At 52.7% G+C, this 12428-nt stretch overlaps 1 protein-coding gene across 2 annotated transcripts in view; it reads left to right on the top strand.

Annotated features, from left to right (window-relative positions):
• Positions 1–11489, top strand: part of ZFP91 (ZFP91 zinc finger protein) — a 13365-nt gene extending 1876 nt beyond the window's left edge. The window contains exons 3-11 of one of the 2 annotated variants that reach the window (XM_017839498.1): positions 3205–3420; positions 3630–3666; positions 4163–4252; positions 4590–4712; positions 6209–6259; positions 6853–6931; positions 7126–7240; positions 7780–7879; positions 8223–11489. In XM_017839498.1, the coding sequence (XP_017694987.1) occupies positions 3205–3420; positions 3630–3666; positions 4163–4252; positions 4590–4712; positions 6209–6259; positions 6853–6931; positions 7126–7240; positions 7780–7879; positions 8223–8736 (1325 nt within the window). In that variant the 3' untranslated portion in view covers positions 8737–11489. Of the gene's footprint in view, positions 1–3204; positions 3421–3629; positions 3667–4159; positions 4253–4589; positions 4713–6208; positions 6260–6852; positions 6932–7125; positions 7241–7779; positions 7880–8222 lie in introns of both variants that reach the window. The other variant, XM_017839499.1, reaches the window with a different exon arrangement.
• The last annotated feature ends 939 nt before the right edge of the window (positions 11490–12428 follow it).

The raw sequence follows: 12428 nt of genomic DNA, 5'->3' as shown, positions 1-12428 counted from the left end.
GAAATGTTTGTGTGGTAGTGGTAGAAAACAGAACACTCCGGTTTTGACCCGTTTCCTAGGATGTGTTAGGAAATGGCAGTTGTCGGTGTGAAATTCCAGAGTTCGTGGGCTCTCTGCACTCAGGACCTACTAGCCTTCAACTTGGGCTCGGAGGTTTTTCAGCCGTGCTTGAACGTGAGAGTGAAAAAGGAGTTTGTTAAATTTCTGGGGCTCTTTTTACCCCCTCCCAGTTAGATTTTGCAGCCAAAAGGATGGAACATTTGCGTGGAAATTGGCGCTGAGAAGTGCTGACAGCTTCTGGGCCGGAGGAAATCTGCCTTGGTGGGGCTTGGGTTGTTGCTTGTTTGTTTTGTTTTGGTTTTTTTTTTTAAAGTCTTTAGAAGTGAGGAAGCTGCACTTCTGTGCCCTGGCTGCTCACTGGATGGAGCCCTTGGAGCGCCTTGTGCGGGGAAGACGTACAAAAAATTTGGGCAGATGGTGCAGGAGCAGGAGAGGAGATTCCCTCCTGCTCCCCCCCTTAGCCTTTAGCAGGAGCCTGACTAGGTGTGAGCAAACAGCAGCTTTCCTTGCACAACAGGGATTTTTAGCAGCCAGGAGTGCCCTGTAAATCTGGAAGGCAAAATCCCATCTGTCCTTTCACCCTGGATGGAGTTGGGATGGGGAGCTGAGCGGTTCTGGTGAAGGCTTGGAATTTCGTGCTGGTGTTCCCTGGCATGAGTTCTGACATGGAATTGATTCCTCATGGTGATTATTTGTGTTACACTGTTAGCCTTTACTACCAAATACTAACTCCAGTTTGGAATATTCGGTTGGCCTGAGCTCAGCCAGAACTGAGCCTTGGCAGGGAGGACAAAGGGGATGAACCTGGTGACAGGTCCTGCATAGCCATGGGACGAATGGAAAACAGGCTGTGGCAGGGTTTGTTCAGCAGATGTTGTTGCCTGGTGTTTGGGATAACGTTTTGAAGGAAAATCACCAGCTGGTATTGGTGAGGAAAGCTCGGGGTGATGGGTGCTGTCGATGGTATCCGGGATGCTGTGACAGTGGAACTGTGTTCCCGAGTTTTCCCTCTGTGCAGAGCCAGGCTTCTTGGACCTTGACAGTATTCCCTGTCATCTGCTTAGTCATGGAGTGGCAGGATTTCCCAACGTGTGTCTGTAGAAATATTAGTTGCATAAGTAGAACATTTAATCTCAGCTTACAAGCGGATTCACTGTGTGGTACAGTTCACATTCGACTTCCCACAGCGCTCTGTATTCTCGTGGAAATAAATTTGGATTTTAGTTAGGCCTGAATGGTTGTGATTACTGGAATACAGAGTTGATGGATGCACTTAATGTCCTTCCATCACTGGGCTGAAAATTCTCTGTGACTCTTTGTTGGCAGTTGAACAGAACCTGCTTCTCCAATCCGATCTTACACCCAAACCAGCTTCTGACTCCATCCGTGTTTTTCTGAGATTTTCCCTCTGCTGTTCCGTAACCACCTTTAGGAGCTGGAAGGAAATCTTCCAGGCAGCTGGGACAACGGGCTGTGTTGCTGTTCCAGAGGGAGTGTTGAGTGGAAAGGGCCACATGAAGCTTTTATTTACAGAAGAGATCAGTGCCATGTGCACCGAGCGTCACCTCCTTGGAAGTCCCTTCTCAAATCCAAAGGTTTTGCCCAGCGTGGGCTGGGGGCTGATCCCAGCAGAGCTCACATCCTTCTCCATGGCATGGTACAAACAGGGTTGTGTGTAGAGCACTTGTGCTGGGCAAGGGGTTGTTTTTTCCCCCTTTAGTTTGGTTTGGTTGTTGGATTATTTTGTTGTCGTTGTCGTTTTTTGAGGGGCAGGCTGGATTCATCAGAAATCTGCTTTTGTGAAGGAGAAAAGGAAGTTTAGGTGTGGGAAAGAGAAAAAAAAAAATTATTACAAATGCGGGACTTCCCTTTTGCAATCTCAGATTTTGGGCAAAGCCTTGGTGAGTGCTGATGGCAGCTGCTCCTGCAGCTGAACCCTTGACAGACACAAGTTTCCTGGTGCAGCTCTGACCCTTGGATGGGGGGACCAGTGACCATGTTGGGAGAGTCTAGAATTAAAAGGGTTTTTAACTATTAGCTCTATATGGCTCTCCTGAGTTCTGCTGCAGAGGAAATGTTTGCTGTATCTCCTAACGATGGGGCCTTGGAGGCACTTGGGTGTTCTCAGCATGTAAAAATGCCCTGGATCTGTTAGACAGAGGTGGTGAAGCAGAGGAAGTAGGAAGGAGAAACTGGTTTCAAGTGCCTTTGGGTAAAACCTGAGATGTTCACCATTAGGACTGAGAACAGGGATGGAGAGCAGTTTTTACTGGGGAGGCCCTGGCACAGGTTGCCCAGAGAAACCGTGGCTGCCCCATCCCTGGGAGTGTTCAAGGCTACGTTGGACAGGGCTTGGAGCAACCTGGGATAGTGGGAGGTGTCCCTGCCCGTGGCAGGGGGTGGAATGAGGTGAGCTTTAAGGTCCCTTCTAACCCAAACCAGTCTGTGATGATTTGTGACGTTTCTAAAGGCATTTGAATTCGTAAGGGGCCCAATGTCACAGCAAGCACCAAAAACTGAGATAGAGTGAACTGTACTTGGGAATTTTACTTTTTAAGGGATTAACTTGCTCACATAGACATTTCAGGCAGTTCTGTTATCTTGCCAAAACATATTTGGAGACCAGCCATCAGCTAAAAAGGAAACCACCTGTACAAGCTAAAAAGGAGTGCAAAGGCCTCGGGCGGGGTAGCAGCGTCTGTGATGCTTTTTGCTCTGCACAGGACCAGAAACATCCAGCTCAGACTCCTCAGGGTCATTACCAGGTGTACAGTTCCGTGTTTGGGGGATTCTCCAAGCATGACCTTTCACACGAAGCTGGCCTCTCACAAAGCACTCGCTGAGGTTTGCGAGCGTCTCTTTTGCAGAGCTCAGAGCCAGCGAGTCGTCGTCTTGCAGGCCTTTATCCGAGGGCCATACAAGCTGCTTTCAAATATTAGTAGACAGTTTTAAACACTCCTGCTGCCTTTCCATAGAGAGTTTTAGTTGGTTTTACATGGAGAGTTTGAAGTGGGGGCCTGGAGGACCTGCCCTCCATGTCTGCGAGAGGCGCGAGCGGGTTCGCGCGGAAGCGAGGAGCGTGATTTAATGGTGGGGTTTAGGCTTCTTTTATTATTATGAAAGAGGTTGCAACGGCTGTTTCAGATCCCAAAGAAGAGAAGGAAGAGGAGGAGGTTTCCAGCGCCCTCAGCCATGGCTCTCCCGTGGGCACGGCCCGGCCCAGCCGGAGCTGGCGCAGCAGCAGGTCGGCCACGGTGGCCCGGCAGCGGGACACGGAGAACTCCCGCGCCTCCAGATCCAAGACCGGCTCCCTGCAGCTTGTCTGCAAGTCAGAGCCCAACACGGACCAGCTGGAGTACGGTACGTGGCACCGAGTGCTCGGGGCCAGGCAGGCGTGGGGAGCCTCTGGAGGGAGCTGGCTGTGGCTGGTGCCGGCGCGGTGCTGCTTGGTCACGGGTGCCTTCTGCCAGCAGCACTCCTGGCTCTGAATGGCGACGGCGGTGTCGTGAGACAGATGAGCTCACTGCAGCGAGCACACGCTGAAACCTAATGGTGACTTTTCCTTTCAGAGGTCACAGAAGAGCATCAGTCTCCAGCTGGAGTCAGGTAGGACGCTCTTGACTCTGCGGCGTTTCTTCCGATTCGGTGTCTCGCAACAAGGGGCTGAGTTGTTTGGAAACAAATGCCCGTGTGAGATGTTCTGTGGGACAGGCAGCCCCTCTGTCTCGTTCCACCCTGGGCCTTTGCATTTGCAGTGTGGGCTGCAGGGCTCAGGAGATACTGGGGGGGAATGGATAGTGAGATTGGATGTGGGCATTCCACTTTTATTCCCGTAGGAGCAGATTGGATGTGGGCATTCCACTTTTATTCCCGTAGGAGCAGATGCCGTAGGTGGGTGGGTTCAGAAGAGGACGCTGCTCTGCCTGGCCTGTTTTGGTTGCCATCATGCTCCTTAGTCGGTGCAGGCTTTCCCCAGTCATGCTGGATGAGGAAGTGCTGTGGAGCAGTGTCTTTCCCATCCTGGGGGCTGGTGCACGGGCACTCTGCAGTAGTGGTTAAGCTGGTGCTGCCAAAGTCCTCTCTTCTCCTTTTCTCCCAGCAGTGATGATGATGAGGAGATGCTCATCAGTGAGGAAGAAGTTCCCTTCAAAGATGATCCCAGAGATGAAACCTACAAGCCCCACCTAGAGAAGTATGTTGGATTTTGTACTTACTGGGGGTTTAGACCAAAAAAAAAAAATGGACATCTTAGCTGGATGAACTTACTATGCCCCAAAGCACCTGAGCAGGTTGCTCAGGGGGAATGGTTCTAAATAGTAGAATAACCAGGACTGTTCTTCTCTCAGGGACTAAAGCCTTTAGAGCCTTGCTGTCTGCCAGGTTTTTCCTTAATCCTCGTTCATGCTTCTGCTTAGAATTGAGACTTGAGAAATAAGCCTGAGCTTCCATCCAGTTTTTGCTCAAGTCTTTGTGGAAAGCAGGCAGCGGGAAGAGCATTGGAGTAATATGTTGTGTTTGTGTCTTTGTAGGGAAGCACCAAAGCAAAGGAGAAAAGCTAACAAGGGGAAGGAGGAAAAAGAAAGGCAGAAAGAGATTAAAGTGGAAGTGAAAGAAGAGAATGAGTTTCAGGAAGATGAAGAACCGCCAAGGAAGTGAGTAAACTGTGCAGTTACACCTGGCAGTGTGTGTTGTTTATTTTGCATTCTTGCTAGTGTACAACAGTGTTTTGTTGCTGTTTCTCCCACTCCTCCTCCTCTGGGCCTGGGAGCTGATGGGGCAGCGCTGTTTGTTCTGCTTCCTCACGTCTCGCCTGTGTTAGAAAAATCAGAGTTGGGACTTAGGTTTGGTTTAAGTTGAGGGGCTTTTCTTCATCCTGTGGTTATTCAGCCTCCGTGGGTGTGACCACACAGCGGGAAACTCTTCAGGGCACCCTTACAACGGGTTTTGTTGTGATGCCTGAAGTGGATCAGTGTTAGAAGTCCAGTGTGAGAGGGCAGCGTTCCTGCCGTGTGCTGTGGGGCAGGCACAGCAATACCTTGGATGTGTGTGTGTGGTAGGCGTCCTCTTTGTACATGTGGGACTGTCCCAGAGCTCAGGAAAACCACTTAGGTTCCCCCTCTCTTTGGAAGAGTAAACCAAGAAACTTTTGCTCCCCAGAGTCTCGACACCTCCGGGTGTGCTGTCGCTGGGACTCAGCGTTGCAGCTTTCCTCCTGTCAGAGGAGGGAGACTGCTTTATGTGTCTGTCCAAGCCATTCTTTGGGATGGTGTGAGGGAGAAAGAAAAGAAAAAGGAGCTGCTTTTGTACCTCTCTGAGAGGTTGGAACAGCTGGGGCTCCCTCTGCTGACCTGCCTCGTGGGGCCACACGCTGCTGGTGCTGCTTCTCTTGCTGTTCCTAAGCTGCTGCTGCTTCACAGCAGAGAGGGGTGAGCAGGCTGGTATTTTGAGAACACTTCTGTCTGTTGGAGATCGCTTTTTGTGCCTTGAGGTTTTGTTGTTTGGATCAGACACCGCTTTTGTGTGTAATAAAACCTGCGCCTCTTCTGAGGGCTTGGCTTGGATGCTGAGTGCCTGTTCAGCAGGTTCCTGGCATAGGCTTGCCGTCAATAAAGATGTCTCGGTAGAGTCTAGAAAATACTTCCATCAATCTGCTCCAAGTACCTCTGCAGCAGTGGGATCAAGCTATGGCTTAGGAGGCTGCAGTTTGCATGTAAGCACAGGTCTGCTCAGACAGAGTCTAGATTTTTGCCTTGACAGGTGTATAAGCTGCTGTCAGAGGCCTGTAAAATAGCTGCTGGATCATTAATCCCGTTCTTCCTGATCATGCAGGTTGGTGTTTTCCCATGGTATGGAATGTTCCCCAGCAGAGCAGAGGGAATAGGATGCACTGCAGGTTCTGGACTATGTTGGCACCATTACATGTTTATAAGAAGTACATTAGGAAATGGGAAGGGTTGAGAGAGCAAACCACATGAAGCGTTTATTTCTCTAGAATTCTCCTTCCTCTGAATCTGTTTCCAACTTGCACTCAGTTTTTTTTTTCTAGATCTTGCAGTTAATGAGGCAATACAGCATAAACTTCAAAGTCTCTGCCCACTGCTAATGAAAGGAACCTTCTCTCAGTTCTGTTTCTGTATCCCTGTTACAGGAGGGGAAGGAGGAGAAAAGATGACAAGAGTCCAAGACTGCCCAAGAGAAGGTAAGTGATCCCCTCCACCCAGTTCTGTTCTGCAGACTTGCTTCCCTTGTGTCCTGCACACAGATGGGGATTGTCCCAAAGCCATCTCTCTTGCACAGTCCAGAAATCTGCCTTGAAGAGAATAAACCCCAAAAATAGCGTGCCTTGTCTTCCCTCCCCTCTTTTCCTTCCCCCTGTAGGTGTGGGTTTGATTTCTTCCAGCTGAACCAGCCCCCTCCCCATTTCTCAGTTGATCCCTACCCTGGCATTGCCCAGCAATAAGGTTCTGGGAAATCTGGGTCTCCTGGGTTTTCCCAGCTCTAGGGAGAGCCCTCAAGTAAGTGGCAGGAGTGGAGGTGGCACTTGGGCAGAGGCTCTGTCCCAGCCCTGACAGTATTGGAGCAGTAATTCTTGGCTCTCATTTCACTGAGCTGTGCTTTGTTGTGCTGCTGCCGTGGCATCAGGGGCATCAGCCAACCTCTGCCCCTCACAGAAACAGAATTCTGGAGTTCATGTGATTCTGTGTATCGAATATGTAGAGAGTCTTTACCTGTAGAATCACCCAGTCACAGAAGCAGCCAACCACTCTGCCCCTTTCCTTGCCCACTTCCCAGGAAGAAGCCCCCGATCCAGTACGTGCGCTGTGAGATGGAAGGATGCGGCACGGTCCTGGCTCACCCCCGGTACCTGCAGGTTGGTGGAGCTTTTCCCATCCTGAATGGCACATGTGAGGGCAGGGAAGGGCTGTTGGGAACAGGCAGTGAAGCCTCCACTGCACTGACATTCCTCCTTGACGCTGTGTCTGCTTTTGCTGAGGGGCCGTCTGGGATGGCTGTGCCTCAGCTCTTCTCTCAGAGACTCTGCAAACTTTCACTCTTCCTTTTCAGCATCACATAAAGTACCAGCACTTGCTGAAGAAGAAATATGTGTGTCCTCACCCCTCCTGTGGTCGGCTCTTCCGGCTCCAGAAGCAGCTCCTGCGACATGCCAAACATCACACAGGTACAGGGCGGTGGGAGATGGGTACAAAACACCTCCTCAGGTCAGTGAACAGAGAGAGGGGGGAAAAAGGAAAAGCCTCTAGGATTTCTGGAGAGAGTGAAGCCAAGTCAGGTGGCATAGATTTGCAGGAGCAGCAGGGTATTACTGTCTTCTGGATTATCATCTTTTGAGGAAGTGAAAGAAATAAGACTATAGAGGCTTTTAATTCTTCCTCCTGGCAAGTATCACTCAGGGGTTCTGTAGATGAATAAACATCTGCATATAAAGACTCTACAGATAAAGTCTGCTTTATCCTAATTTGCCAGTCCTTCAGTGTTGGTCAGAGTGGATAAGTAGCTCTCAGAAGAGTCTTAATCATGGCTGGCCTCTCCAGATCAGCTGCTGCGCTGCCTTGTGGGGCTCCTCCTTGGCTGTGCCTGCTGGCCTCCCAGAACTCCTAGTTCTGCTCCTTCTCAGGCAGCTTTACCTGCACCACGTGGGAGCTGGGAAAGGGAGCAGGTCTGTGGGAGAGCAGTGCTGCAACTGCTGTTGCCTTTCAGATCAAAGGGATTACATCTGCGAGTACTGCGCCCGGGCGTTCAAGAGCTCCCACAACCTGGCAGTGCACAGGATGATCCACACGGGAGAGAAGCCCTTGCAGTGAGTACCCTCTGCCTGTGCCTCGCCCTCCTGCCCCGAGGGACCCCCGACACACCCGTTCTGGGACTGCACCCAGAGCAGGGGCAGCTCTGAAGTCAGGGCTGGAGCCTGTTGCTGGTGTCCCAGCTCTCTGAACACACACGGTGTTGAGCTGCCCCTTGTCTCACCTGCTCCTCGGGGCAGACCTGGGATCGTAAGCCCTCAGCAAATAAAGCCCTGGGTGGAGCTGCAGTGACATTAGTGAGCCCCTGCTTGTTTCCCTGGGCTGCCTCCTTGCTGCTGCTGTCCCCAGGAGTGTGTGGGGACGTCCCTTTGTTGTGACCTCCCCCTTCTCCGCTCCCAGGTGTGAGATCTGTGGGTTCACCTGCCGGCAGAAGGCGTCCCTCAACTGGCACATGAAGAAGCACGACGCGGACTCCTTCTACCAGTTCTCCTGCAATATTTGCGGCAAGAAGTTCGAGAAGAAGGACAGCGTCGTGGCCCACAAAGCCAAGAGCCACCCCGAAGTGCTCATAGCCGAAGCGCTGGCTGCCAACGCGGGTGCCCTGATCACCAGCACCGACATCCTGGGCACCAATCCCGAGGCCATCGCGCCGCCCACCGACGGCCAGGGCCTCCCGCTGCTCCCGGACCCCCTGGGCAGTGCCCCCCCAGCAGATTGCCTGCTGCTGAGCCCCGAGGGGATGCCGAAGCCCTACTGTGGCGGGGCAGAGCGCGTGAGCCTGGTGGCCGACGGCAAACTCTTCGTGGGCAGCGGCAGCAGCGCGAACCCGGAGGGGCTGGTCATGAACACGGAGATCCTGGGAGCCAGCACGGAGGTGCTCATCGAAGATTCAGACTCCACTGGTGGACCCTAGTGGCAGGGGGAGCACCTGGGTGCTGGGACAGTTGGGACTCTGTATTTAAAAGGAAAAAAAAAAAAGAAAAAAAAAAAAAGAGGAGGCACTTACTGAGAGGAAAGTTAAACAAAACTTACAATACTAGTAAATAACTGAAGGGTCTGCTCCCCTCCAGCGCGGATCACAGCACATCCTCTTTCTCCCAACCACTTCTCTCTCTCCCACGGCCCCTTTGTGGAAAGGGGCACGTGCTGCCATTACCAGAGCAAGTTGGACTGAGCGACGGATTTCTCCAAGGGAGGGGGCACTGCCGAAACCCTTCGCTCTACCCCAAAGCAGATGCCTTTCTGGCTCCTTGACGTGGCCCCACTGGCAAACTAAAAAAAAAAAAAAAAAAAAAAGCAAAGCGTTGGACGTGCTCTGGAGAAGTTTCTTAGGACTCCCTCTGCCCCTGGTCCCGACTTCTATGCACCGCTGCACTCTGGTCCTTGCAGTGTCCTCCTTCCTCCCGGGGCTGGGAGTTTGGCACTTTAGCCCCTCGGCAGGGTGAGCTGTGAAGCAGAGCACGTCCCGCTCCCACCCACCGCGCTCCCCTGCTCCAGCCCTGGCAGGAAGTGGAGGGAACGCCCTGGCTCGTAGATCATGTTTGCTCGGAGAGGCCCGGGGGCTACAGGAGCCCTGCGTGGGAGAGGCAAGGAGGAGCATCCCAGTTTGACGACAGTAATTTGCACTTTGAACATGCTTCGTTTTTGTGTTGTGGTAACAAGATTCCTTATTTATTGATTAAAAAAGGGTCGGTATTTTTTAGTTCTGTTCTTAGGGGGCGGGCGTGGAAGGGGTTCAGGCTGTTTCCCAGTAGGCTCCGGTGCAGGGAGCACGGTGTGCCACTGTAACAGCGGCTGGGAGAGCGGCTGGGCAGCGCTCTGGAGTCAGATGTGTCTCGCAGCTTTTCCAGAGTAGAGGAGGGAGAGCCCCTGGAGAAGAGCCCTGTGTGCAGTGGGAGTCTCTGCAGCAGCGTGTTAGCAGGAGGATGAGGTGAGTGATGGAACAGCTGGCTGTCGTCTCCCTCCCTCCCGGCTCCGGGTGAGCTCCTTGCGTTAAATGCTCTGCAGCCTTTCGGGGAAGGATGTTGTTGGCCAGGAACTTGTTCTCGTGGCCTGGGACAGTCGTGAGCTGCTTGCTGCTGGGGGGATGTGGTGCTCCTCATCCGACTCTGCCTCTCCTTTCCAGGTCTAGACAAAGGCACAGGGAGCAGGGACTGGATATGGTTTTCTCAGGCTTGTTTATCCAAGGCAATAGATTGACGTGGGACTAAGGGGCTGTCAGCTTCTCTCCCTGCCCCCGTTGTGGGGGAGGGTGTTGTGTAGCCGTGTTCTCAAAGGTTCTCTTTTCTGCACAGACACCCCTGCTGTCCCTGAAATGTGGCAGGCCAGGTGTTGCCTGCCGGTGTAGTTAGGGCAGCTCTGAGCCCTTGGAAAAGTTTACATAGGATAAGAGGTGTCTGCTATGGAGACTTGGATTTTTTTTTTTGCTCTTCTCTGAGACTTTGTGTGGAGATTCAGTGGCCTTGAATTCGTAGTGGTTTTGGAAGAGGTGAAGAATAACCTGGCTTTTTGTTTGTTTGCTTGTTTTTTTTTTTTTTGGTTGGGTTTCTGTGGTTGGGAGCAGAGCTGAAGTGTCTCGTCCGAGCACAAGATCAGCTGAGTTAGTCTGTAGCACACAGCAGCTTGGCAAAACCGGGTACCTGGGGTCTAGGAAACCGCAATAAAACATGGAATTTAATCGGAAACTTAACAGGAAACTGACTCTGAACACCCGCTCTGTCCCCTGTGCTGCCTGGAAATCCAGCTGTGGCCCAAACACGGTGGCTTTTGTTGGGCCGTTTGTCCCGGTTTGCCCCCTCCCTTCCCTCCTTACACGGATACCTTTGTCAGAGCAAGTCGAAACACTTCTGGCGTTGGGGCGGATCGTGGCGGAGCAGCTGGGTGCCCTGTGCCCTGGGCGTGGGCATCCCACGTGCTCAGCGTGGCAGCAGCCTGGCTCCCAGGCCTGCCACGGGGTGAGGGCCCAGCACACCTGGTGGTGGGTCCTCTGGGACAGTGCACAGGCAGGTCGGCGGTGCAGTGGTGTTTAAACTAAACCAGTTCCTTCAGTTGGGGTGGTCCAGTTTCTCGCTTGGATCACGTTACTGTGATTTCCAGCTGGAGCTGCTTCTCTGCCAGCCCCTGTGCCCGTGGGAGGTGCGGGGCGGGCAGAGCCTTGCACAGAACACTAAGTTGGAGAGCCCGGGGATTACTGGTCAAGGGATGGCACTAAAATGCCTTTGGGTCAAAGGCTTGCTTGCCTCTGACTCAGTGCTTGGCACCTGGCTGGGAGCTGAGGGAGGTGGCCTGGTCCTGCAGCCGCCCCGAGCGGAGCAGACTTTGCCACCGGACACGTTTCTGGGATGCAAAATCAAACATCTCCTTTGCTTCCCGGCCGGGACACCTGATCCTGCCGCTCCCCGCCTCGTCCTTCCATGACACCTCTCGTAGCTCTCCCTTTTCTTTTTCTGGCCCTGGCCAGGTGTCTGTCTGTCCTCTAACCACAGCCTGCTCACCCCTGACGCAGGAGAGATGTGTAGCTCCCTTCCCACGCCCCTTTGAAGCCCTAAAACTGACACAGCCCTCCTGCAGCTCCTCCTCCCCTCGATGTCTCTCCTTCACTCGCATGCAGTTTGCTTCAATAAATTATTGTAGTAGTTTGCAATAAACTTTTTTGTATTTTTTTTTTCCCCTGTATTTATTTTTTTTTTCTCCTCCCGGGGGAGGGGTTGGAGGGGACACAGGGCCCTTCGACCACTCTCGGGGCTGTACCCGACACGGGCAGCACTTTGGGGGTCAAGGGCTGCCGGGGCCAGGGGCTCCCAAAGCTCAGCAGCACTTTCTGCAGTAGCCAGGGGGTGACAAAGAGGCTGCTGGGGGTATGGGGCCCCCCGACCAGGCACGCTGTGGTACTTGTGGGAAGCTGCTTTTCAACTCCTGGGGTTTTTTTCCCCTCTTAATCTGGGTAATACGTAACCAAAATAAACATACTGAGGAAAAACCAACCCAACCCAGTGGGCTGTTTTTGTCTTGGTGCATGCAGCTCATCTGTGGGCTGGCTGGTGTTGTCCTGGGGCGGCTCTACCCCATCCAGCTTGGGGGGGTGAGTGAGTGGCTGCTGGTGGCCAGCTGCCAGCTGGGTTTGAATCATGACCCTGGGCCAGTTTTAGGGGCTCAGAACCAGACTTATTTTTTGGGCTCCCAAAGAGAGACTCAGGGCCATGTTTGGGGGGCTCAAAATGGGGCTCAGAGCTTAAAAACTGAGACTAAATGCTTCATTTTGCAGTCCTGCTTAGAAACAGCCATTAAATCCTGCTTTCAGGGCTTGAGGCAGGGAGCGTGTCCCGTGTCTTTGGGCTCACAAAGAGAGACCAAGTGACGCATTTTAAGGCCTCAAAAACCAGTGACTAAGTCCTGTGTTTTGGGGCCCTGAAACCAGGCTCACTCAGCCAGTGCTTGGGCTCACAGAGAGAGACCAAGTCCTGCACTTTGGGGGCTTTAAGGCAGAGACCGAGTCCTGTGGAGTGACCAGTACTGAAGGTGAGAAATGGAGACTGAGTCCTGCTGGCCTTACGTGGCCCCATTTAGGGCTGAGAAGCAGTGACTGACTGAGTCCTGCGTTTTGGG

Source organism: Lepidothrix coronata, unplaced genomic scaffold (assembly GCF_001604755.1).
Source record: "Lepidothrix coronata isolate B3197 unplaced genomic scaffold, Lepidothrix_coronata-1.0 Scaffold425, whole genome shotgun sequence".
In the NCBI taxonomy this organism is placed as follows: domain Eukaryota; kingdom Metazoa; phylum Chordata; class Aves; order Passeriformes; family Pipridae; genus Lepidothrix; species Lepidothrix coronata.
Note: the sequence above shows the minus strand (reverse complement) of the source record. Positions and strands in the feature narration are given on the sequence as shown.